Here is a 23527-nt window from a genome sequence, read left to right as displayed (position 1 = left end):
ATCAATACGTTTTATTTTATTTTACTTTACACTTTAACATTTCTTTCTATCACAAATAATCAAAATGGAAGCACAAGGCGATTCTTTAGAGCTCTTGAGGATGTCAATACTTGCATCTACTCCACCAAGCCTCCTCACAGCTGCCTCGGACCCTTCGCCTACGCTGGCACTTGCCTCGTACCTGTCTTTTACTCGTCCAGGTTCTTCGTTGCCTATAAACATCCCCAAAGACGCACCCACTCGCTTTACCTCAAAAGCAGGATCTCTTCAAGAATTCTATAATGTTGGCCAGCTGTATCTGGCTTGGGTAGAAAGAGAAAGTGGTGTTCGAGATTACTTGATGAAAGGTCAGGCTGGAGGGGTTGGATATGTTGCTATCACAGATAGAAGGGTTGTTGTGGATTACCTAACTGGAGCTGGAGATGGGGCAGGAAGGATTGTCGGGACCAGTACTAAAGGTACTCGTGCGTGTCTCTGTCAAAATATAAAGATTATAAAAATATTGAGCGTGGATTATAGAGCAGCAACAGGTGGAATCGGCAGCATCAACAACAGCAGAAACTCTGCCATTATCCCTGGTATCAGATTTGTCCGCTGGTTCGTCAGGACCAAGTGCACCGGTAAAACGAAAATACGAAGTGGATGTAGTGGACCGCGAATTTTGCAGAAAAGTGCCAACGTTTAGTCTATGGAACAGTGTGTATACTGATGAAATACACAGTTGAGGACAGAAGAAGTGGAGCTCATAGACAGGAATAGTGTCTTGCGCACATCAAATAATGGCAAAATCAATGTAAGTGCTATGCATTGCGCGGCGCTTGTTTTTATATCATTCATCAGAATTTTGAGGCATTCCTCAAGAACGTCGTACATGAAAAGATTCGTACTTTAAGAGCGTCTTTTGACAAGAGTAGCAGGCAAAGTGCTACTCTATCGCAATCCCAAGCTGGTATGCTCTTTTTGCACATATATGTTCTGCCATTGATCTCTAGGATTCACGACGAGCAGATCCAAAACGAGCAAAAAAAGCTCGTTCCAAAAACCCTATTATTATCATCTCTTCTTCGCCCACGAGTCTTATTACAATGTGGAATGTTAAAAAGTTTCTCGAAGAAGGAGTGTACGTGTCTATTTACACGCTCGGTTCTCAGAACACGCACAATTGCTCATCCTATTTCAAAGATTTGAGTTGTCTGATACTGCTCGGCAAACAGAGGCCTCACAAGGAAATGTGAAAGCTGAAGATATGATCCCCATCATTCGCAAACGCACTGGGCCTCAAGGCGACGTTAACAGCAAATATTATGTTGTAGATAGTGCAGATGCACTACAGAAGTTTGGTCAGGATGCTTGGTAGGTCAGCTTCAGTAAAGGCAAGGATTATCTCTAACATAGCTTACGGAAACCATGTTTAGGGATCGAGTGATTTGTGTCGTCACAACAGGTCAAGCATGGCAATTCAAGCCATATAAATGGGATGACCCTAAAGTTCTCTTCCAGCATGGTACGTCGGCATGATGTTTATGAGAAACAGTGAGGTGGCTAATTAGATAGTAAACACCATTAGTCAAGGGTGTCTATTTCCAATGGAGCAATGAGCCTGTAACTTCTACTGTCAAAGAGTGGAACGTAAAAGAGATGAGAGTGAGTTTTATAAGTAGCATAATGGTGTTCCGGTTGACCAAAGGCGGAAAATGTTAGATTGATCGAAACAAAAGACATACAGATAGACAGGTTGTAGCTGACTTCTGGAGACTTCTGGATAGTGCAAAGCAACGATAATGTAAGCCATCATGAAACAATATACATCACTTCGTTTTCAGATGAGCGCGGCATGCAACTGCGAGATACTAAAAGTGTCGCGAGACTATTAGAGAAACACGAGGTCTGCCATTCTGTCAGAATTCAACGACTCCGTTGAGTTGTATGGAGTCTACAGAATTAGAGAAAAAACCAGCAGCTTACATGCTTAAATACGTTAATATCCGTGATTGGGAAGGAGATTAAGATAGGTCGACATGGTTTTAGATAAGCTGGTAGGATGACCGAGCATGAGCTGACGCAATGGCTGAAAAGAAACTGACAGATGATTACCAGGTGCTGCATTTATGTGATTGACATAAAGTAATAATCAATTGCTCAACAAGACGAGGCACAGAATTACATCTACCACTAATAATCTTACAGTCAAATCATCTAAGATATCCAAAGATCCGTACGAAGTGTTCAAACGTGATACGAAGATATTCTAAGCACCAACCCATTTATACCTTGTCACTTTCTGTCGTTAATGGTCAGTTTAAACGGCTAGCGATTAACACTACACCCACAAGGGTGATTGACGTACATTTATGACAGGCTTAGTCACGAGTTTCTTTGCAACAAGAGTGATTAGGCATTTGTTAACCTTTGCTTGAGGGAATTCGGGAGGGAGGACCATCTCCTTCACTAAGCAGTAGCAGTCAGTCACTACTCGCCTAGGAGCCAAAATGGCACTTGCGCGTCATCCCCTCAGGGTGTTCCATGAGCTTCATGATTACTTTTTCCATCCTTGATCTATCAATCTATATGAAGCTCAATCTACGGCCCATGTTGATATCATAAAAAGGCTTACCGGATCACCACCTCGATATTCCAGAGGCAATGTATCGACTATAGCCGCAACTTCCAGCTTGAATCAAGCCCATCAGAATTCCTTAAACAGGGTGCATCGTCTCGTTTATAACTCACCTCTCTCTTTCGTCTTAATGCTCCACCAATCTTTTTAACTCCAACAACAGGTTTCCTTATCCCGGTTGACGCACCGACTCTTGATTTAGGTCTTGGCGGGGGTGGCGGAGATTCCACAAAAGAAGCAGAATAGGCAGTTGCGTAGGTCAGATCCGCTGGGTTAGTCGATAATTGAGAAGGTTGAGTTTGTGGGCTTGTAGGCACTTCTGGAGCAGCCTGAGCTGTAGATTCAGGAGGTTCTTTTCCTGCATCAGAAACCACCATCCGTTTCATACTTGATAACGATCACCTTCTTTGAGCCCCTCCATTCTCTGAAAACTCAGCTCGTTAGGAGCCTAGGGTACTCTTTTAACTAAAACATGGTACAGTATAGATAAGCACCTACCTCGGGCCATTCTACGCAAAACGCATTCATTTTTAGAGCATACAAGTATCCCGCAAATGCCTCGTTAAAGGTCCCTAGAGCATCATGCAAGGCTGTCAATTGGCTTGTATTCGATGCCAAAGTCGCTGCTTCATCGGCAAGATCGGTAAGGGCTGGCGCCAGAAATTCAAGGCCAGAGGCAGAGGTAGCTGACCTGTCTGTCGACCGTGCTAGTGAAGACAGTGAGCCTGTCGAGATGCGTCGTAGAGGGTGATGGGCAGGCGGCATTTTTCGTTGAACAAGTATAAAAGTAAAAGTAAAAGTAAAAGACAGCATTTGTTTTCATATTCACGTCGCGTGTGTCACGTGACTTCGATCACAAAGCCTGTCAAAACATTCCGCTCAGAATTCTCATATCAACTTGGCGCAGATACTTTATGTGCATTCATGAATTCGATTTTGCTTCATCCTTTCTTCTTTTATTCATCAACAAAAGGCTACAATCGAAAACAATGGTGATATCAGTGACATCGTGCGAGTATCGAGAGGCTTTTCGTACGGTGGTGAATGGCAAGGCATTCGACCACGAAGAAGTGACCAAGATTTATGTTGTTGAGCCTGTGACAGAGTCAGTCGAACGTGTCCAAGAAAACATCAATCTGGAGGCAGGTAATATGAGGTGTGTCTTGGCAGTCTCTATCTGTTGGAGCATATGGCTATGGTGGGCCTTTTGTTAGCATTTCTGGATTAAACGGCTCCTATGTTGCAAACCCAAGTAAACAACGTTTTACGGGCGAAGGAGAGCAGTTGTCAAAGGTCTGCATGTCTCGCTAGAATCCTAGACACCAAGAGACCCAAAATGACATACTTTACATAGTTTGAGAAAGAATTCGAGCTAAAATTTTTTCTGCTCCATAACTCGTCCTTCCTCCCACATTGTCTTTCCGCTGCAGGCGCAGACTGTCTTGTCGTTGCCCCACGCTCCAGCACTTCTGGCTATTACACCTGCAAATATTCTACGCAGAGGAGACTGCTCGTTTTGATTGGAATCTGGGATTGTTGATGTTGCAAAAGTCACAGCTTGATTCGAGGCTTCTATCACACACCCGCGACCAATCCACTCCCATAACTCACCATCCAACTCCTTGAATATGTCGCCATATCCGTCTTTGTCTAGACAAATTGATCCGAGAGGATAATATGGTTTCCCGGTAGTGGTCGGAGGGTTTATGATATTGCCCGTGGAGGATATATAGGCATTGTAACTAGTGTTTGAGGCGTCATCGGCTGTGCCAAGTCCGACACGAGAGGCATGTGGGAGGCGAACAGTCAAATCCATGACAACAGTTTTGGGGGCGATTTGGACAAAGCGGCAGATACCGAAAACCTTTTGAGAATCTTCTTCCTCTGTCATTCCCGGTAATGGCTTTTGCGCAGTTTCTGCAAGGCCAGCTAGGATAGGGTTTCTTGTGGAAGCTGTTTGAGTTGGTAGAGGGAGAGGGGATTCTAGAATTGCGACAGCAGCTTGGATAGGCAAATCTTTGTTGTCAGTGGAAGAAGTGCCACGGACGATCACTTGACGATTGGTGGATTTGAGGGCAGAGAGGAGTTGTGAGGGCGGTGCTATGCGATTGTATCAACTGATGCAATGATGTCAAGGCATAAAGTGCACTTTTTCCAGTTACAACTACCTGTTTTTTCTCCAAATCAATGTCGTAACGTTCTATGCCTACAATGTATTGAGTCTTTGTAATGCGAGCAGCCTGGCTGAACACTGACCTGGTATATTTCTCAGAGCACCAGAGACAGCCTCAACACACTGTGTTCATTTACATTAGTTAGCGTTGCCATTTCCTGGCTTGATCAAGCGTACATTTTGACAAGTCATATCGACTGCAAATTCGGTCTAAACTCCTCCAGTCAGCTTCACAATCCGCCATTACTAACGTTGAAGCTGACCTTGAAGTTGACTGTGGTCAGCGACATTATATTTGATCTTTCTATAGTCAATGATTAACTTGGGAAATCTCTTTCAAGACTAAAAGTGCGATGCAACAATTCTTGATAATCAATAATGATAATAAAAATATATCAAGTCATAATTATCAGGCGTCTACCTCCACCACAGGTGATCCCCCCTAGGAATAATAATAATAATAGAAACAATTTAAAACTTGTTATATCCATTTTTGACTTTCTCCTTACAATTGAATTTTACTTTTTCAATCAATGAATAGAAAAAATGGCAGGGATTTGCAACGCATGGCTAGTTGCAGCTTTTACGAAACATGATAACTCTTTCGGTGCCGACTACAAACATCCAATTCGTGGAGGAAGATGCCAGGTTATCGAGGTATGCAGACAATCGTACCAGCTACAAAAGTGTCTGAGACAGCCTGCAGTTTCAAAATACTAGAACGCCCGAGAATCCGGATATTGAGATTGATGCTTGTATAGGAGACAAGACACATACTGCCAGAGTCAGGTTTGCCAGAGAAGCAATTGACCTTTTCGAAAGGTATGTCTAGTGGTTACAGATGTAGAGCTGAGTTTGCAATCAGGCCAGCTCCGGATCTGTTTAAAAGTTTGACAGGATATCTGAGAGCCGTTTTCTCCATCGATGAATTCTACATTCACCTTGTCCCTCCCAAACGCAGCGGTGACTTACCAGAAATTTTATTGTATGTTACTTCGTTTTATCTTATTGAGGGCGATAAGAACAACCCGATATTCAATGAAAATTCAGTACAAATTGGAAAAGTAGAAAACATTCAAGCAATAATAAGAAAATGGTGGTTTGGGATGTGAGTCACTCCTTGATAATCTTACGAGTCAATTGACGCATTTGTCAAAGGTCTGACTCTTCACATGATCATTCCAGTCTAGATAAGAACCGTGCTATCAGATCAATACCATATCTTCGCCCTCACGAACTAAACGAAGATATCAATAAAGACAAAAGCGAATACAAGTATACTGCCGAAGAGCTCAAAGATATTTTCAAAGGCTTGTACAACGAAGAAAAATCTTTACAATGGAACGCCGAGCATCCCAACCTCAATGATGTGTACGTTCCATATGCGGAAGAGCCTCGTGGGAACCCAAGTGAAATCCATGCACCATACTATATTCAGACTCCATATAATGCTGTACTGCCTCGATTGCCTTCGCCTTTGGTTCGACAGCCCCCACAAAAGAGTAAGGTACCCCTACAACACTCATCTTCACTATCGTTATCACAACGAACCGAGTCCTTCTTGAGCGATACAGACGACAACAACATATCGGATTACGAAAGAGAAAGGAGAAGAAAAGCAAAAGCTCGAGTAATGGCAAATAATGCGGAGGGACCCAAAAGTGAAGGTTCATGTTCTCCGCCTTCCTCATCATCTCTTCCTTTTCCTGCTGCTTTAGAAGCTATGGGGCTTTTAAAAAATAAAGAACAAACATTTGATGGCATTGAGTCATCCGCTAGCTCCTCCCGTGATTCAACGCCCTACATCGAAAGCAGATGCAGTAATGATAAAAGTCTGCGCGACAAATGGTCCAACAAATTGGTCATGCGTGCTCATCCCGTGACACACAAAAACATCAGAGACGATGATGAGGAAGATGAGGAGACTGGTGAAAAAAACGGAGTTTGTCTGAGACCCAATTTTAAGAGAATGTCGTCAACTCCTCAAACCGAACTTAGTGACCACGGCGTCGAAGATCAAGTGGACCTTGTAAATAGTACTGCACGGAACAGCCAAACGCTGTCCGTTTCCTGCTCGATCACTCCCCGTTCTTCAACGAACAAAAGGAATACATCAAATTCATCAACAGACATTGTAACACCGTTGGCCAATGTCACAACAAAAGAAGCCTTGACACCTCGTCCAAAAAGGTCGTCTGGCAGTGACATAAAGGCAAATGGTAAGAATACAAGAGTCAGCGAAAATGTTAGAAGGGCAGCCAGAAAGACAGCAAAGATGGAATTTGATCAATATGATGCTCTGGGGGAACAAGAGGAATCAACGGAAGAACCAGAGAATGAACGTGTAAAAATAGAGGTGATAGATAAGGAGACGGAGCGAGAGCGAGAACAAGAGGAGCCAAGAAAAGAGAAGACTGAAAGAGAGGGGGTTGAAATAGAGAGGTTAAAGCAAGAAGAATTAAATCTGACCAATTGTAAGAGAGAAGAAATATCTACCGGAAAAAAAAATGCTAGCGAAAAATATCGACAGTGGAAAACAGAAGCGAATTTAGATGGGAAAAATGGGCAAAATGGAAATGAAGACGTCATCAGTCATAGGACCAGCGATTTGAGCTTCAATTACCAGGAGGAAGGAGACTATGCGCCGCATCGTCAACCGTTTGCTTCAACATCTTCTTATCCTTCGCTATCTCCTACTCGCTACCATAGCTGCAGCTCAAGTGTTTTGCCCATGGAAAATCAATACCTTCACATACCTCCCCCCAAGCTTGGGGGCTTGAAAGTAGACTTGACGCTTAGAGGAGGTGGGTTGAGTGAGAGATATGTGCTTGAGCGACTGATGTGGGCAACTGAAAAGAGGGAAAGCATGAAAACAGCAAGTAAAAACAAGCGAGCAAAGCTATCTTGAGTATTCATAGGAATATGCAAAAGTATAATTCGTGCGCAGACAGAAAATGTAGAAGAATCTATGCACCGTGGCCAAAGTTGGCCTCGCCCCCTACTTTTGCAGTCTCTCAATATACTTATCCCAGCCTTCTTCTTCTAGCACATTCACTTTTGCCAATACCTCGCTTTCCAATGTTCTTGAGTATTCTTCAGTGGCTAAATTGAGAGCAGGAATTGAAATTCCGAGAATGCGGACAGCAAGAAGAGCGGCGTTCGTAGAATTATTGATACCCACTGTGGCACAAGGAATACCTCGCTAACCCTCTAGTCAGAATCTTCATGTATCTACTCAAGGAAGAAAATAATGATGACTCACGGGCATCTGAACAATACTATACAATGAATCCACGCCGTCCAATACACTAGCTTTCACAGGTACACCAATGACGGGTAAGCTTGTTTCACTTGCAACCATGCCAGGAAGATGGGCGGCGCCGCCTGCGCCTGCAATAATCGTACGTAAACCTCGTCCAGCAGCAGCTTTGGCATAACGAGCCATGCGCTCAGGAGTTCGATGAGCAGATGTGATGGTGAGCTCATAAGGGACTTTAAACTTGTTGAGGATCTTGGTAGCAGGGAGCATTACCGGTAAGTCAGAGTCACTGCCCATGATGATACCAACAAGTGGTTTGGGGTGAGAGTGTGAGGGCTTGGGTTCAGGGGGAGCAATGAGGTCAATCCAGCTAGCATCTGCATCAGGTTGAGCAAAGAGTAAAATGCGAAGTCGTTCATTCAACTCGGCATCACTCTCCGCGGTCACAGTAATATGTCCCATTTTACGAGCTTTTCGGCTCTCAGCCTTACCATACAGATGCACAGCGGCGCCGGGAACGGTGAGGGCATTGTCAGACATCTTGTCGATGGCTTCCATCGTGGAAGACGCTCCGAGAATGTTGACCATGGCGGCTGCAGGAACTCGGAGTGCTGTAGAACCCAAGGGAAGAGAGAGAATAGCTCGAAGGTGATTTTCGAACTGGGAGGTAAGGCAGGCCTCAATGGTGTGGTGACCAGAATTGTGGGGCCTAGGGGCAATCTCGTTCAAAAGTAACTCGCCATTAGGCATAAGGAACATCTCCACCCCAAAGATACCGGCGCCTTCCAAATGACTTACAGCTTCCTCAGCTAGATTTCTTGCTAGCTGGTTTATTCCTCTATCGCCCCTCAGCGGAGCGAGGCACACCCTCAAGATACTCTCCCTATGGATAGTCTCCACCGCGTCATAACTCTCGACCAGACCTTCTTTATTTCTGACCACCATGACAGCAATCTCCTTCACAAAAGGTGCCCATCCTTCAGCATACAAAGGTCTATCCCCCAAAAACTTGAGGGACGCTTGAATATCATTGGAAGATGTCGTCTTGAGGGGCGAGTTCCCGCGGCCATCGTATGCAAGGGTTTTTGCCTTCAGCATCAGAGGTAGACCCAGTCTGCCAGCAATGGTTTTGATATCTTGCTCTGTCGCATTTGCAGGAAGTTCTTCAAATGGTGCAACAGGTACGCCATTTTCTGCCAGATACTTCTTCTGTTCGTATTTGTTTTGAATGAGTCGGATAGTTCTAGGGCTTGGTTGCACTTCACATAATCCTTCCTTCTCGACAGCTTCGAGCACATCAGCATTTACATGTTCAATCTCGACTGTTAACACATCGCAAGCAACTGCCAATTGACGAATATGGGATTCCGAGGTGAACGGTCCATCGAGATGAGAGTGTGGCTGAGGGGCAAGAAAGGTTTGTTTAGCTGGCGTATGAGAGCCAGAATCCAGGATGAGGAGGGGTACACCGAGGAGAGCAGCAGGATGGGTAATCATACGGCCCAACTGGCCTCCGCCTGTCACTTATCAGCATGATCCGTCGTAGTGTCACTGCCTGAGCTTACCAAGTATACCAACAGTTTTTCTAGGCGCCATTCTTGATATAAAATGAAATTCAAAAGAAAGTTATTAAAAGTTGCGAATACAATTCAAAATCAGTGATAATCAGTCATGGGGGGCTTGATATAAAAAGTAATCGTAGAATTGTTATATATATTACGTAATTACACGCGGTTATGGCAGATGCCGAGTTGACCACTACTGGTTATTTTGATTACACTATTTAGAAAATGTATATATATATTTTGTTTGTATATCTATTGTATTTGATTATCCAAATACAATTCAAACTTCAACTCTGACAATGCGAAAGCAAATATATCAAGAGTCTGGAGCAGATTATGGGGAGATACGCTCAGCTTTGCCCTTGCAACATCTTGTGCCCTACCTTGAAGAAAATATAACAGGATTCAAAGGCCCAGTAGAGGTCAAGCAATTCAAAGTAAGCTGGACTCGTTATGGTGAGCTGTCGAGAGTGACTGATAGATGTGTTTAGTTTGGACAGGTATGGCTTTGAATATAGTCCGGGATCGTTGTGCTGGTTGATAACCCTATCAGTCCAATCCAACGTATTTGCTAATCCCTCACAGCCCCTCACGCTCTTTTGTACTCCGTCGGGCTCCCTCAGGCAAACTTTTATCTCCAACTGCACATCGCATCGACCGAGAGTACACCATTCTTGCTGCACTTAACAGATACAACAAGACCGTTTCGTCTTTATGTATGGTGCCGCTACCCGAGGTATACTGCCTTTGTGAAGATAAAAAGATTGTTGGAGCGGCCTTTTATGTGATGGAATACATGAGAGGCAGAATCTTCACTGATGTCAGGATGAGGCAGTTGGACAAGGAGGAAAGATGGTCCTGCTGGAAGTCCGCTATTAACACCCTGGCCAGATTGTCCACCGTCCCTCTATCTGCACTCAATCTACCTGCTTCTTTTGCACCTATGCCTTCTGCAAAACCATACTTTCCTCGCCAAGTCTCCTCGCTTCTCCGAGTGTCAGAGCTGCAGAGTAAGACAATGTCAAAAGAGACTGGAGGGACTTTAGGTGCTATCTGGGGAACGAAAGAGTTGGTACCTTGGTTTGAAAGAGGTGCTCAAGAGATTGCAGCAAGAGAGGCGAGATTTGAGGTGGCCAGTGTTGTTCATGGAGATTTCAAGATCGATAACTTGGCAGGTGGTTCATTTCATGTTTAGGAAATGATCTGACTTGGGATAGATTTTTCATCCAACCGAACCTCGAGTAATAGGGATACTAGACTGGGAGCTTTGTACTCTGGGATCCCCTTTAGCTGATCTGTGTAACCTCCTCTTACCTTTTTCATTTCCTCCTATCACGAATGAGCAGAGAAAGATTCTATCGCTAAGGGTTCAAGGCGAAGATAAAGAAGATCTGAACCTACTTTTAGGCCTTAAGGATGTGTCTAGTATAGAAACTGGAATCCCGCAGAAAGAAGAGCTGGAAACGTGGTGGGTGCAGGCGATGAATGAGGGTTATGAGTATCACAACAGCCAGAAGCTTCAGGGATATATGTGGGAATGGCCTATACAAGGCATAGAGTAAGAGTTGGATGGTCTAATCGGTAAATCTCCAACTAATAAAGTATCAGATGGGTTCGTTCTTGGATGCTCTTCCGGCTGGCGATTATTGCCCAAGGTATTGCAGCAAGAGCAATGGTTGGACAAGCTAGCTCTGCAAGTGCCAGTGCTGATAGCAGGCCCGTCTTTGATTTTTATGGCAAGGCTGCTTGGAATTACAGAGTGGAAACGAATAGGGAAAAGTCAAACGCTAAACTGTAGTCTATCATTGTGTCATTGTACCAACATTATCAAAGCCATAAATCTTGCTCTTTTATATCCTTCGGTGTACAATGTCAATCTACATGCTTTCAGATAACCGTGAAGCTACCGCTTCTTTGGTCGGAACGCTGTCCATAGCGCCTTCGTTCTCCACACAGATCCCACAAGCCTTCAGTTTAGTTAGCCTAAGTCTGCAACATATTCATCAAATCTTGACTTACTACTAGGCAAGTTTTCAAAGTTTCTTCCAGACTCTTGTCGCTCATAAGTCCCGCCACAAAGTACCCAGCAAAACAATCACCTGCACCTGTAGTGTCTTTGACGGGATTCTTGAGTGTCGCCGCCGGAAGATACTCCACTTCTTTGCCGGGTTGAGAATACAGGATTCCTTTTGAGCCAAGAGTACAGATAACACCGACGTTCTTGTCAAAGAATTCGTTCTCACAAAGTGCAATGATACCAGCAGAAGCCTGTCCTCTAAGCTCGTCCTCTGATGCGTTACCTGGGTTTGTTTCAGAACCAAAAGCCAAGAGCATATCTCCAAGTTCGCCCTCGTTGACAATCAGCCAAGAAAGATGTTTCCATGGGAATTCTCTCAACTGATGAGGATTGAGCATAGGAGAAGGGTTGAACACGGTTGTCAGAGGGGGAGACGACTGACCTGCAGCGGTGAGATAGGCGATGGTTGAGACAAGAGGGACTTCATTTTGCAGCAAGAGATGGGTGTAGCCTTCAAGAGAGGGGACAAAGGCTGGAGATAAAAGGTGGTAATTTGCACCAGCATGCAGCACTAGACGTGAGTGAGCACAAGGTCCAGATCAGATAGATTGGTCACACTCACCGATAGAATTCTCTCCATCAGCAGCGCTCTGGATAATTGCCCTCCCCGTAACTTCATGTTCAACAACATCCAAATGTTTAGTTCCCACTCCAACTCCTTCGAGCATAGCTTTCACCCATGTCCCGTCTGGTCCCACAGCGCCATCAAGATCTACTGACTCTCCTGCACGAGCAATGGAAAAAGCCTGGTTGGCACCTTTACCCCCTGCACGTTTCGTCAAACCTGTAGAAGAGATTGTTTCGCCTGGACGAACGATATGGGGAAGATGAAAAAACTCGTCAATGTCTGTCGTATGAAACGAATCAGCTGTATGCGGCTTTTCATGGACTGATGACATACTGACTGAGCCTCGAACCAGGCAACGAGGAGAAGACATAGGCATATTGATCCAAGCAGAAATAAGCGTTTGAGCAAAGCAGTGGGATAAAAGGAAAAGCTCAAATGACAAGTATAAAGAGAAAACACTTGCTTTTATCAAAATTCCAAAAGGCAAAATAAAAGAACCTTTTTTTTTCGGGCCGATACCATTCGGCTCGGCTCAATGTTTAACATCGGTAAATCAAGACATATGTGTTTTGAATTTATTCATCATTTCTTACTACATGCAGCATTTCATCTGAATACAAAGTGTACTTGCAGAACCTGCGGCAAATATATAGTGTGGACAAGCGAGCCGCGCACTGTTTCTACAAGTATTAGACAAGAAATCACCTTTTTGCTTTACGACGACATCTAGAATTGGGTGCTGGGCACAATATACAATTTATGGCATGTTCAGGTGATATGTTTGGGAATAAAGTTATTCTCGTTGACATCAGACGAATATTTGGGAGGAGGCGGCTCAGACACGCCTGCCAGGATCTCAGTGGTTTGATCGGGTCGTATGCTGAGTTGAGCAGGCTGATACACTCTTTCAGGAGGAACTGGAAAAGATTCAGCTCCTACATTGAGGCTGTCAGCCAAAATCCGTCCCTACTTGTATGCAAACACCCAAGAAAATGATATTCAACCTACCATAAGCGGGTAGACTTGCCTCGCTCTCGCTGGCAGGCCTCGCCACCCTAACTTGACCGCGGCATCTCCCATTTGACATCTCTGCCCTTGACTGGCTGGTGCGCGGAATAGTAATAGAGAACACTCGATCCGCCACTTGCCGAAATTGTGCTTCGGGGTCTACAGGTACTGGGTTTTCGCCCCGCTTGCGATGGATATAGAGTATAGCCATTCGGACTGCCATGCACCAACGTTGTCAGACAGAGCCAGATCAAGCAGGATCTTGACATACCTAGCCATATAACAAGGATGATAAGCAACAAGACAAGTAATCCCAGTATGCTGGAGAAATTCAGTCAGCTCATAAACGCCTGATATTCCGAGCGCAAAGGGTTGACTCACTACAACATGATTTCACAAACAAGAAGCGTGACAAAGCAAGACCGTTCAATTTATAAAAATCCAAATCACATAAGGATTCACAATTTTTATTATCTCGTCCGATGAATGACAAATCCAATTCCCATAGAATTCTATTTATGCATAGGTTCCGCGGCAACCATCTCGGAAATTTGTTCCCGCGTTTGGCCGTATGCTTTATCTTTCCATTTTGGTAGTCATATGGTCATCATTTGTGAACCCTTTTGAACAGCGATATGATGGTAATGGAGCGATATGTTACTTTTGAGTGCCGTATGTTGGTATTGGGCGAATTTCTTGATATTGGTTGAGTAGCAATCTCTTTGCTAGATGGCCCGCTGGATCACTCTTTAAGCTCATTCTTCAGCGTATTTTCTTGATGAGATTGAGCTGAGGATGACATGAAAAGGCTGCCTGCATACTGGTCTCAGATCACAGCAGTAGCGGCATCCATCTCACCACTATCGTGTGATGGAATATCACAGAAGCTTTTCTTCGTGTTAATGCTAATATATCTCCTGAGCTTTGGCCGTAGACTACTTACCATCAACGATCTCCCTCTCGATAGCCTCATGTATCCTCTCAAACATCTCGACGCTATTTTCTTCCCTTTGCCTGCTTCCTCGTAGTTAAAGTATAACAAAAAAGAAAGAATTAAGAAATCAGTTGCCACAAATGACGACGCAGAAGATGGAGATTGGGATATCTCCATCTGATTACGTCATCGATTTGATATTATCATATCAACATTGTAAAGTACTTTACATTCATCTTTTTACATTTCACAACATTTCCACATTCAACTTTTGTTACCACACAGCATATGGCGAGGAAGCAAGATGCTCCAAGGAGGGGCAAGGGAATTTGCACCATGCGAGGGAGCTGTGGTAGGGCAAGCATGTTTGGCGCAGAGCTTCCTTGCCCTGACGATGGCAAGGCCGATTCTGCAAGTTGATTGGTGATGGTATGAAAGGAAAACTTGCTGACATGGGCGTAGGCTGATAAAAGCTTACTTGAGCTGATGAGCTCGGTCTGTGGTCCTTCATATATCCGTCCAAATCATGTTTGCTGTACCTTTGACCAATTATCGACACTGTCGGATCGCTTGCAACAAGCTGCACCACTCATCTCATCTTGTCCGGCTTGTATCAACAATTTCCGTTCATTCTACTGCGATTTCACTTGCTCGCCGGACCAGTCATCGTTTCTCAGTATATCTTCAACCCAGAAAACCATTGAAGGAAAAGCCGCAGTGAAAGAGGTTGACTATCAAATCAGCTCGGTCTTCAAGCAAGGGTTTTTTGACAGTTGCAAGGATGTTCAATTTGGAGCCACTAATGGATTTGCTATGGACTTGATTGGAGGCGGCGCGACGAATGCTAGTGCTTTTTTAAAGTACATGGGTGATGTTCGTCCAGGACTTGGCTCTCCATTTCAAATCAATTTTCCAGACAATGATGATGCGTTATACCCTCGAAAACCTCTCATCTGCTCAGACGCAAGCAATATCAATGCCAGATGTACATGCGTAGATTGCCCTTCGGTTTGCCCAACATTACCTTATGTGCCACCTCCTTCATCCGACAGGTGTCATGTCGGTATCGTTTCTTGCCTTACATTTTCCCTTTTGATTATCTATTCAGTCACTATTGTCTTGGGGATCTTTTATTTTACTTGGAGACAAACCTTGAAAACACGGCGAAAGAGATATGAACAAGTCGCATTGCTTGACCCACCACACTCTCCGACGGCGCTGGGTAGTCAAAATCAAGGATTAGATGGGTTGATAGGCAGAGGGGATGATAGCGAATCAGGCCCTAGTGGATCTATTTATTTCCGACTTGGTCGAGGAGCAAGTCTTCTTGACCCAATGGAACATATTCAGCCAAAGCAAAATATGATCAACGCAACATTGAGGAGGTTCTTCTACCGTTTGGGTTTGTTCTGTGCCAGAAGACCTATAGTGGTCTTTGGTGTCACGGCAATTGTAGTAGGTCTGTTAAATGTAGGATGGAGGTACTTTGAAGTCGAAACGAATCCTGTGCGCCTCTGGGTTTCTCCTACGAGCGAAAGCGCCCTGCAAATGAAGTTCTTTGATGACACTTTCGGACCATTCTACAAGTCGGAACAAGTTTTTATTACCCAACCAAATGGATCTCCTGTCACCTATGAGACCCTTCGTTGGTGGCTTGGAGTTGAAAGAGAGATAGGTCAACTCAAGACCAAGAATGGTATTGGTCTAGAAGATGTATGTTTCGCTCCTGCTGGACAAGGATCGCCTTGTGTGGTACAGAGTGTGTCGGCATGGCTAGGTGAAAACATAGAAGATTGGGGAGAGGGTTGGACAGATCGTATCCAAGAATGTGCTGCAAGACCTAGTGAATGCCTGCCACCTTTTGGTCAACCAATTGATCCTAAACTCATCTTGGGAGGATCCAACCACGACTGGCTAAATGCAAAGGCGCTTGTCATTACCTGGGTACTCAATAATTACAATGACCAAAGGGTACAACCAGCGGAAGAATGGGAACGTGTTTTGCGAGACTATCTTTCAAATTTGAAGCACCCAGAGCTGGATATCAGTTACTCGACTGGTATCAGCCTTGAAGAAGAACTAAACAAGAGTACAAACACAGACGTCAAGATTGTAATTCTATCCTATCTTGTCATGTTTCTCTACGTCTCGCTGACCCTCGGTGGTGGTCTTCCACCAAACATCATTCACGCGTTTATGCATTACTTCCACCGTCTTTTGATTCAACTTGGCGTCATTATACGATTAATCGAGAAATCGCCATCTGATCAGTCAATTTCTCGTCCGAGCTTCAAAATCATTCCTGCTCTCTTATCCGTCAATTCTAAATTCTCTCTTGGCCTATTTGGAATCACTATAGTTCTTATTGCCGTCTCATCCTCCGTTGGCATATTTTCACTTCTCGGTGTAAAAGTTACACTCATTATTGCCGAAGTCATTCCTTTCCTCGTCTTGGCTGTGGGCGTGGATAATGTCTTTATCTTGGTCCATGAACTTGAACGACAGAATAGCCTACATATTGTGCAAGAGCCTGAACAAGGTGCTGATACTGGCTCAATTCATAGCAATGGTCCTCAGCCATCTGGAACGTCGTTAACACCTGAAGAGAGGGTTGCAAGAGCTGTAGCAAGGATGGGGCCCTCTATCATGTTGAGCTCGGTCACAGAAGTAGTTGCGTTTGCTCTAGGAGCATTGGTGCCCATGCCGGCCGTAAGAAATTTCGCAATATATGCAGCAGGAAGTGTTTTTCTTGGTGCTGTTATGCAGTGTACCGTGTTCGTTAGCGCAATGACACTAGATCTCAGACGGGCTGAAGTGAGTTTCTCAACCTTTTGACCTGTGATGAGACCCAATCCTATAATGCTGACGCATATCAGGGCATGAGGATCGACTGTTTTCCCTGCGTCCGAGTTCGACCTCCTCTTGGTCTATACGACAATGCAGGTCCATCTGGCGAGGGTATCGTGAAGAGGTTTATGCGAACTGTATACGCTCCTCTCCTCCTGCGCAATGAAGTCAAACAGCTTGTCCTTGTGGCTTTCGGTGGACTGTTTCTAGTGGCTACCATAGGAATACAGCATATTGACCTCGGTCTGGGTTAGTCGCTATATCCTCAAAAGATGTGTGTGTTGATATTCGTTTAGATCAACGCCTTGCCCTTCCTGCAGACTCACACCTCGTTGCATATTTTAATGATCTTGACGCTTATCTTGATGTTGGCCCACCCGTTTACTTTGTAGCACAAGGCAGCGATCCCTCTTCTAGACATGGCCAACAACAGCTCTGTGGCCGTTTTACAACCTGCGCTGAACTTTCGCTCACTAATACGCTAGAAGCTGAGCGCAAAAGGCCAGAAAGCTCCTTCATCACCTCCCCTCCAGCTGCTTGGATTGATGATTTTCTTCAATGGACTAATCCTTCGTTTGAAAGTTGTTGTCGTGTGCGAAAACGTGATCCAAGTGTTTTCTGCTCTCCTCGAGACTCTGAGCGTTTATGTCAGCCTTGTTTTGCCGGACACGATTGGGACTCTACTATGACCGGTCTTCCAGAGGGAAGCGAATTTATACGATATCTCAAACAGTGGCTGGTCTCACCTACCAATGAGGAATGCCCGCTTGGCGGGCAAGCTCCATACGCATCAGCTGTTAAGTTGGGGCCTGATAACAAGACTGTTATTGCGTCTCATTTCCGGACCTATCATACCTCTCTAAAGTCCCAAGCAGACTTCATCGACGCTCTTGCGGCAGCTCAGAGAATATCTACTGATATAACTCATCGTACAGGAGTGAAGGTTTTCCCTTATTCTATCTTTTACGTCTTTTTCGATCAATACGAGCATATCAAGTCAATTTCTGTTGAGGTACTGTCTTTTGCCTTTGTTGCTGTACTAGTCATCACTTCCACTTTTCTTGGTTCTTGGCGCTCGGGCGGGACAGTCACTTTTACCTGCGCCTTGGCTGTAGCGAATGTGATGGGAGTCATGGGTTACTGGGGAATCAGCCTCAACGCCATATCACTAGTCAACCTGGTCATCAGCCTAGGTATTGCTGTAGAATTTTGTTCGCACATTGCTCGAGCTTTCATGGGAGCAGGATCGGGGCTACCTCTAGATAAATTGGAAAGGAAGAGAGAAAGGGATGAAAGGGCTTTGACAGCTTTGACAGATGTTGGACCTTCAGTATGTATGACTCGTGTTCTATAAGGTTCTTGCTGATGAACTGTCTAAAGGTCTTTTTGGGTATTACCATGACTAAACTTATAGGTGTTTCTGTCCTTGCGCTCACCCGTTCCAAACTCTTGGAAGTGTATTATTTCCGCATGTGGCTTACTCTCATTCTTTCGGGAGCTCTTCACGGATTAGTACTATTACCGGTCTTATTAACATATACAGGCGGACAGGGATATTCACTGGAAGATACGGATGAAGATTGGGTTACTAGCCAAATGCGAAGACCGTGAGCGATCTCTCATTGTCGTGATTTGACAGCAGATAACACTGATCTACTGTAATAGAATGGAATACGAGTATGCGCCATTTGCTGATGACGATTCAGTGAGATCAATCTAGATCGGTAGGAAAAGACATCAAACGATGCATTAAAGAATGCACCAAGCAATGCAAAGCATAAAACAGTGTTATACCAAGAAATAACAATTGTTTTTATTATGTATTTTCAAAAAATCACTCAAGATTATTAGCACTAGGATTGTTGGGCCGTTTCTTCCTTATTCTTTGGCTGAGATTTATTATTCATATTGTCAACAGTTGTCTGACCAGACAGTGTCTTGTTCGCGTTCATTAGTCTCTGTTCTCCGTGGATTTCCCGCCCATTAATCAAATCATCAGTTGCTTCTTCCAATCCCTCGTCCTGGTTCTGTTTTTTGTGTACTAATCTCTGGTAAAGAGATTTGTTGCCAGTAAAAAAGAAAGGGAAAGGTGCGAGGAAAGCGGCTAAGCCGAAACAGAACCAACAGACGGTCGTCCATCCATTGGGGAGGTGGTCGTACATTTGACCACCAGCAACTGTACCCACTGCGGTTGAAACGGCTACAAAACGTGACTTTAAGACAGCCACTCTCAATGAAAATAAGACTAGACGTACCAAATGCGGTGTTCAAGGCAGCAAATTGGTCTAAAAGTAATAAGTCATTTTGTTGGTGATTCTCTTAGAGACATACGAATTTCACTAATCCCTTCAATGTTCCTAGCGACCATAGCTACCTCCAAGCCAGTTAGTGCTACGGCACAATTGGGTAATAAAGCTGAACAAAGTTTATTAGTGAACCCCGTCTGATGTTTGCGCCAATACACTCACTAGCAAATGCAAAGGTGACGATGAAACCAGCCAAACTCTTCTTAAGCAATAAAAGTGGCATGAACGGCAAAGTGAGAATCACACATGGAAACATGAGGAACTCAGAGCCATATTTGTCAGCCAAAGCACCGATTATGGGGCCGGTAAAGAAGGTAGGGGCAGCAGCAGCAACTAATGACATTTAGTCAGTAATCAAATGCCAAGTAGTCCAACAAACCGTACGATATATAAGACCGACAAAGTCAGATTCTTTGTGCCAGACACTTTGTACCCGAAGCGTCAACCTAAAATCAACGATTAGCTACAAGTAAGGATTTATAAAGATGGTCAGTCTACCCACGTAGGTTCCATAGCGCCAACGATCATACTGGCCACAAACACCACCAAAAGAGAAGTCATGCCCTTCGCGGAGCTTGCAAGCTTTACAATAATTTGCCATGGAGACAATTCAATTCCGGCCAGTTTTTCTTTTTCAGCAGTTGTATGATGGAGATATCCTATATTGGTCGATGAAGTCTCGGTCTGACTATTATTTGTTGCCGTATGATCACTGTCAAGCCTAAGTGCTTGTCTTTTTTGTTCGTATTTTCGAAGGTCAGAACGTTCAAGAACTAGTAGACGAAGAACGAGATCCACAGCGCTGACAATGATACAAAAGATAAATGGGGCATACCAACCTATCTAATGTTTTAGTATTTCAAATGCCATCTTGAAGGTGTGAAGGCGGTATTAAGTCTCACCTAGCTTGTGATAAAGTGCGCCTCCAATTGGCGGAGCCTGTAAAGGGCATCAACGTACATCGAAATTCAACAACCCACTGTCTCTTACGACGGTTTGTCCTATGGATATGCCAGATATGGCAAATCCAAGCTGGCGACCCATATTTCTTTCGTCTACATTTTCACAGCTATAGAAATGTCAGTGAGCCATCAAGAAAATCGTCTCTTTAAACCAACATCAAGGCAAAGCCAACTATCAACCCATAATGAGCGTCAGATCAATACGGAGCAAAACAACACATAACGCACCTGTCCATATGACAGTACCAGCTGCTCCTTGCAAGAAACGACTCAGCACCATTACCCAATACGGCTTTGCCAACATGAATAATACAAGCGCTCCCTGTAATGCCAGAATTCCAACGACCAAAGGGCCGCGGCGATATGGATGTTTATGGAAAAACCATGCTACAAGGGGTGTAACTTAACTGTCTATCAGCAATGGCGGCATAAGAGTTCTCGGCGTATTAACTCACAAATGCAGATGCCTGCACAATAGGCAAAAAGTAGCCAAGAAGTCAAAGCCGAAATATTATTATATCCCGTATCCTGAAGCCTATAGGGGAGAACAGGAATAGCGATAGCCTGTTGAGCTTGTCTATTTAGCTTGATATGAGTTGACATTGAACTGAATACTGACATAAGTTAAGATGTCGGTCGAAGTCCCCATGGTAACCGCCAACGTAATGAACCAGGTAGAAGCCCGCCACTGTCGGTATATTTTCAGCAAAACTTAGCAACGAACCATAGAGCCTGAGCGACTCACATTGGCACCCCATGGTAACCTTGGCGCCTCTAAATTTGTCCCTCTCACAACGTGTCCATCAGCCAAATCAGATCCTCTAGTCTCTACCTCTTGTTCTACGACTTCATGTCGCGGCTTTTGTCCTTCATGCTTTCTCAGGCTGTTAACGAGTTTGTTGAGCATGACCAAAGCCTGCTCTAACAAATATTTCAAGTTGCAATATGTTACCAGAGTCTGACACTACTCTGTAATGTTTGCTAGTTGTCCTTGACAAGATAACCTGTTGAGCAGCTGTGTAAGCCATTTTAATATCCCAGATTCAAACTGCGTGCTTGCCTTTTTCAAGCGGAGTAAACTTTTGCTGGATTGTCGGTTATTGTTGAAAAGAATAAAGAAAGGATGAGATTATATAATCTTCTTATCCTCCTTTATCTCGCCTACCTTCGCCTATCCCACCGGTTCCTTCTTTTTTCATCAAGTCAAATTTTATTTGGTTCCATGACTGCTTGAATTGATTATGTCGAGTTTTTTTTATATTTGTAGAAAATCAATGTATCTTTAGGCGACGTAATAGAGCTTTGAGAGGTGTTGCTGCACCAAGCGGCTTGCATGGATGCATCAGAGCTACAACGACTATAGATATTCAGCTCAAGAAAGGATAGGGCGCACCCATTTCCAAAATATCCCCGATCCAAGCCCGCATCAGGGGTGCCCAACTCGGCCAATTTCCCAGTGCTGGCGGACCTTTATTATGCTTGATAATGCTGGCTATCTTCAACTGTGTCTTCTTTCTGACTGCAGAGGGATACTATATCGTTTCATTTTTGCTATCAGCAGCACTTGTTCGTCGCGTGGAATAGCCATAGTCGGCACTGACAGCTCTCGGGGTAGTAGAGCCATTGTTGGAAGGAAAATCGCTCGATTTCAAATTGGAGCTGAAGGATGCAGAACCGTGATGAGCAAGCTTGCTTGATACCTTGACACTAACAGGATAGGAAACACTCCTGTCGGCACCTGCACAAGTCAATACTTCTTTGGAAGCAGCAACAGCAGCCTGTTCAGGATTGTTGTGCGCATGTGAACGTAGTTGAGTGCTGGGGGATATGGAACGAAAGACGGGTTTGGTAGTCAAGTCTTGTTCGAGTTAGTTCCAACCACCGTCGGAGTGTAAGATGTGCGCAGAAGAGGGTCCCATGGCAGGGTAAACAGCGAGTGTATTTCTGATAGACGATGCAGAAATATTGAACTCTTGCTGCATGGGCATTTCAGATGTGTAGTCCTGATTCTGCGAAACAGGCGAGACGAAATGACAGTCTTGATCATTCTAAATGAGCGCTTTCGAGCTGGCAACATACAAAGCACCTTGATTCCTTGACTTGTCAAGTTAGCCAAGGCTAAAGTCAATTTCCTCTCAATTCACCGCGTTGAAGATGAATTGATTAACACGTCCCACGCAATCCTGAGATTGTTAACATGCTTTGAATCAGCGTATATAAACAATTTATTTAGTACATATACTCACATATTTTGAGATAAAAATCATCACTCTTTTGCTCTTTCTACTGCATTTCCAACACATCGGCTGCTGACTATGCAGATTGACATGGGCACATTGGTCAACCTGTGCCATTTTGCTCTCTCTTTCACTCGAATCGTTAAACGATCGATTGCTGATACGACTAGCTATACGGCGAAGAAAGCCAATGCATCCCTAAGGCTGCTGCTACCTTTTCGTTCATTGGCGTCGCGCCCAAATTAAGACTATTTTGAGCGTCTCTTGTCAAGACGTTAATCGAATGAAGTCTTAAAATTGAAGACCCCCGAGTCCTCTTGCAAGGAGAATGAAAAAATGGCGAGCCATGCGACGTTTCTTGATGAGGTGAGCACGACGACGGATGAGAAAGATGATTAGGAGTGGCAGCAAAAGTGCAACTACAACGGTTGGCGCAATGATGCTCGCAAGTTTTTTTTGGCAGATAGATGAGGCTTTGAATTGTCATCGGTAGCTTGCAGCCCACCAACATTAATAGCACCATTTATGCTAGGACTGGGATAGGCATCAAGCATATTACTGTTCCAGACAGATTTCCATGTCCTTGTCGATTTCGAAGCATTTCTCAAATCGAGGTCAAAACATCAGAACAGGAAGTGTTGGCTGAAAAGAGACCAAAGGCACAAATCATGACGCCTTGCTCTGTCATGACAGCAGAGAGGAAGGCTGAGAATATTGGCAGCAGTATAAGCCAAAGTAGACGTGGCTAGTTCAGCGATTAGTAAACTTCAGCTGTAACTATCATAGTTATACTCACCACAGGCACAAGAGTCTGCAATACCGCCAATGACCATCAGCTCTCCATCAGTGGAATTAGTGTTAACCCAGACTATCTCAAAAGATCTATGTCTGGTCAACTTGCTGGGGTGGCTGGCATCCATCCATTGTTATTGGTCAAATCAAGAGTATATCCCAACCCATCAGAGTCGTAGTTT

General features: G+C 44.3%; 12 protein-coding genes across 12 annotated transcripts; 5 read left to right on the top strand and 7 right to left on the bottom strand.

Annotated features, from left to right (window-relative positions):
• Positions 1-64: 64 nt before the first annotated feature.
• Positions 65-1782, top strand: L203_102041 (uncharacterized protein; the record flags this gene model as incomplete). Its single annotated transcript, XM_066211470.1, has 9 exons — positions 65-464; positions 520-671; positions 722-793; positions 841-949; positions 1009-1120; positions 1183-1353; positions 1416-1504; positions 1568-1644; positions 1702-1782. The coding sequence occupies 9 exons, from the start codon at positions 65-67 to the stop codon at positions 1780-1782; spliced, it is 1263 nt and encodes a 420-aa protein (XP_066067567.1).
• Positions 1783-2248: 466 nt separating this feature from the next.
• L203_102040 (uncharacterized protein) lies at positions 2249-3382 on the bottom strand (the record flags this gene model as incomplete). The annotated part of the gene is made up of 7 exons (XM_066211469.1): positions 2249-2281; positions 2348-2448; positions 2501-2564; positions 2615-2671; positions 2731-2969; positions 3020-3065; positions 3116-3382. 7 exons carry the CDS (start codon positions 3380-3382, stop codon positions 2249-2251), a joined length of 807 nt encoding a protein of 268 aa, XP_066067566.1.
• Positions 3383-3606: 224 nt separating this feature from the next.
• Positions 3607-3928, top strand: L203_102039 (uncharacterized protein; the record flags this gene model as incomplete). The annotated part of the gene is made up of 2 exons (XM_066211468.1): positions 3607-3773; positions 3832-3928. 2 exons carry the CDS (start codon positions 3607-3609, stop codon positions 3926-3928), a joined length of 264 nt encoding a protein of 87 aa, XP_066067565.1.
• Positions 3929-3989: 61 nt separating this feature from the next.
• On the bottom strand, positions 3990-5080 carry L203_102038 (uncharacterized protein; the record flags this gene model as incomplete). The annotated part of the gene is made up of 5 exons (XM_066211467.1): positions 3990-4717; positions 4767-4823; positions 4874-4913; positions 4968-5000; positions 5054-5080. The coding sequence occupies 5 exons, from the start codon at positions 5078-5080 to the stop codon at positions 3990-3992; spliced, it is 885 nt and encodes a 294-aa protein (XP_066067564.1).
• Positions 5081-5336: 256 nt separating this feature from the next.
• Positions 5337-7698, top strand: L203_102037 (uncharacterized protein; the record flags this gene model as incomplete). Its single annotated transcript, XM_066211466.1, has 4 exons — positions 5337-5447; positions 5497-5612; positions 5656-5898; positions 5949-7698. 4 exons carry the CDS (start codon positions 5337-5339, stop codon positions 7696-7698), a joined length of 2220 nt encoding a protein of 739 aa, XP_066067563.1.
• A 90-nt stretch (positions 7699-7788) lies between these two features.
• Positions 7789-9645, bottom strand: L203_102036 (phosphoribosylaminoimidazole carboxylase; the record flags this gene model as incomplete). Its single annotated transcript, XM_066211465.1, has 3 exons — positions 7789-7992; positions 8053-9566; positions 9615-9645. 3 exons carry the CDS (start codon positions 9643-9645, stop codon positions 7789-7791), a joined length of 1749 nt encoding a protein of 582 aa, XP_066067562.1.
• Positions 9646-9913: 268 nt separating this feature from the next.
• Positions 9914-11412, top strand: L203_102035 (uncharacterized protein; the record flags this gene model as incomplete). Its single annotated transcript, XM_066211464.1, has 5 exons — positions 9914-10051; positions 10106-10114; positions 10168-10785; positions 10832-11172; positions 11223-11412. 5 exons carry the CDS (start codon positions 9914-9916, stop codon positions 11410-11412), a joined length of 1296 nt encoding a protein of 431 aa, XP_066067561.1.
• Positions 11413-11491: 79 nt separating this feature from the next.
• L203_102034 (uncharacterized protein) lies at positions 11492-12629 on the bottom strand (the record flags this gene model as incomplete). Its single annotated transcript, XM_066211463.1, has 4 exons — positions 11492-11581; positions 11634-12202; positions 12254-12538; positions 12593-12629. The coding sequence occupies 4 exons, from the start codon at positions 12627-12629 to the stop codon at positions 11492-11494; spliced, it is 981 nt and encodes a 326-aa protein (XP_066067560.1).
• A 398-nt stretch (positions 12630-13027) lies between these two features.
• L203_102033 (uncharacterized protein) lies at positions 13028-13656 on the bottom strand (the record flags this gene model as incomplete). The annotated part of the gene is made up of 4 exons (XM_066211462.1): positions 13028-13194; positions 13268-13483; positions 13539-13588; positions 13649-13656. 4 exons carry the CDS (start codon positions 13654-13656, stop codon positions 13028-13030), a joined length of 441 nt encoding a protein of 146 aa, XP_066067559.1.
• An 833-nt stretch (positions 13657-14489) lies between these two features.
• On the top strand, positions 14490-18768 carry L203_102032 (uncharacterized protein; the record flags this gene model as incomplete). Its single annotated transcript, XM_066211461.1, has 6 exons — positions 14490-14612; positions 14664-17015; positions 17078-17297; positions 17345-18378; positions 18429-18655; positions 18714-18768. 6 exons carry the CDS (start codon positions 14490-14492, stop codon positions 18766-18768), a joined length of 4011 nt encoding a protein of 1336 aa, XP_066067558.1.
• A 133-nt stretch (positions 18769-18901) lies between these two features.
• Positions 18902-21223, bottom strand: L203_102031 (uncharacterized protein; the record flags this gene model as incomplete). The annotated part of the gene is made up of 13 exons (XM_066211460.1): positions 18902-19248; positions 19304-19333; positions 19380-19463; positions 19517-19687; positions 19739-19800; positions 19857-20193; positions 20257-20293; positions 20345-20423; positions 20473-20488; positions 20545-20718; positions 20772-20880; positions 20936-21004; positions 21062-21223. 13 exons carry the CDS (start codon positions 21221-21223, stop codon positions 18902-18904), a joined length of 1677 nt encoding a protein of 558 aa, XP_066067557.1.
• Positions 21224-23176: 1953 nt separating this feature from the next.
• Positions 23177-23473, bottom strand: L203_102030 (uncharacterized protein; the record flags this gene model as incomplete). The annotated part of the gene is made up of 2 exons (XM_066211459.1): positions 23177-23298; positions 23350-23473. 2 exons carry the CDS (start codon positions 23471-23473, stop codon positions 23177-23179), a joined length of 246 nt encoding a protein of 81 aa, XP_066067556.1.
• Between the last annotated feature and the right edge of the window lie 54 nt (positions 23474-23527).

The sequence above is a fragment of the Cryptococcus depauperatus genome, chromosome 2 (assembly GCF_001720195.1).
Source record: "Cryptococcus depauperatus CBS 7841 chromosome 2, complete sequence".
In the NCBI taxonomy this organism is placed as follows: Eukaryota; Fungi; Basidiomycota; class Tremellomycetes; order Tremellales; family Cryptococcaceae; genus Cryptococcus; species Cryptococcus depauperatus.
This window is presented reverse-complemented; position numbering and strand designations above follow the sequence as displayed.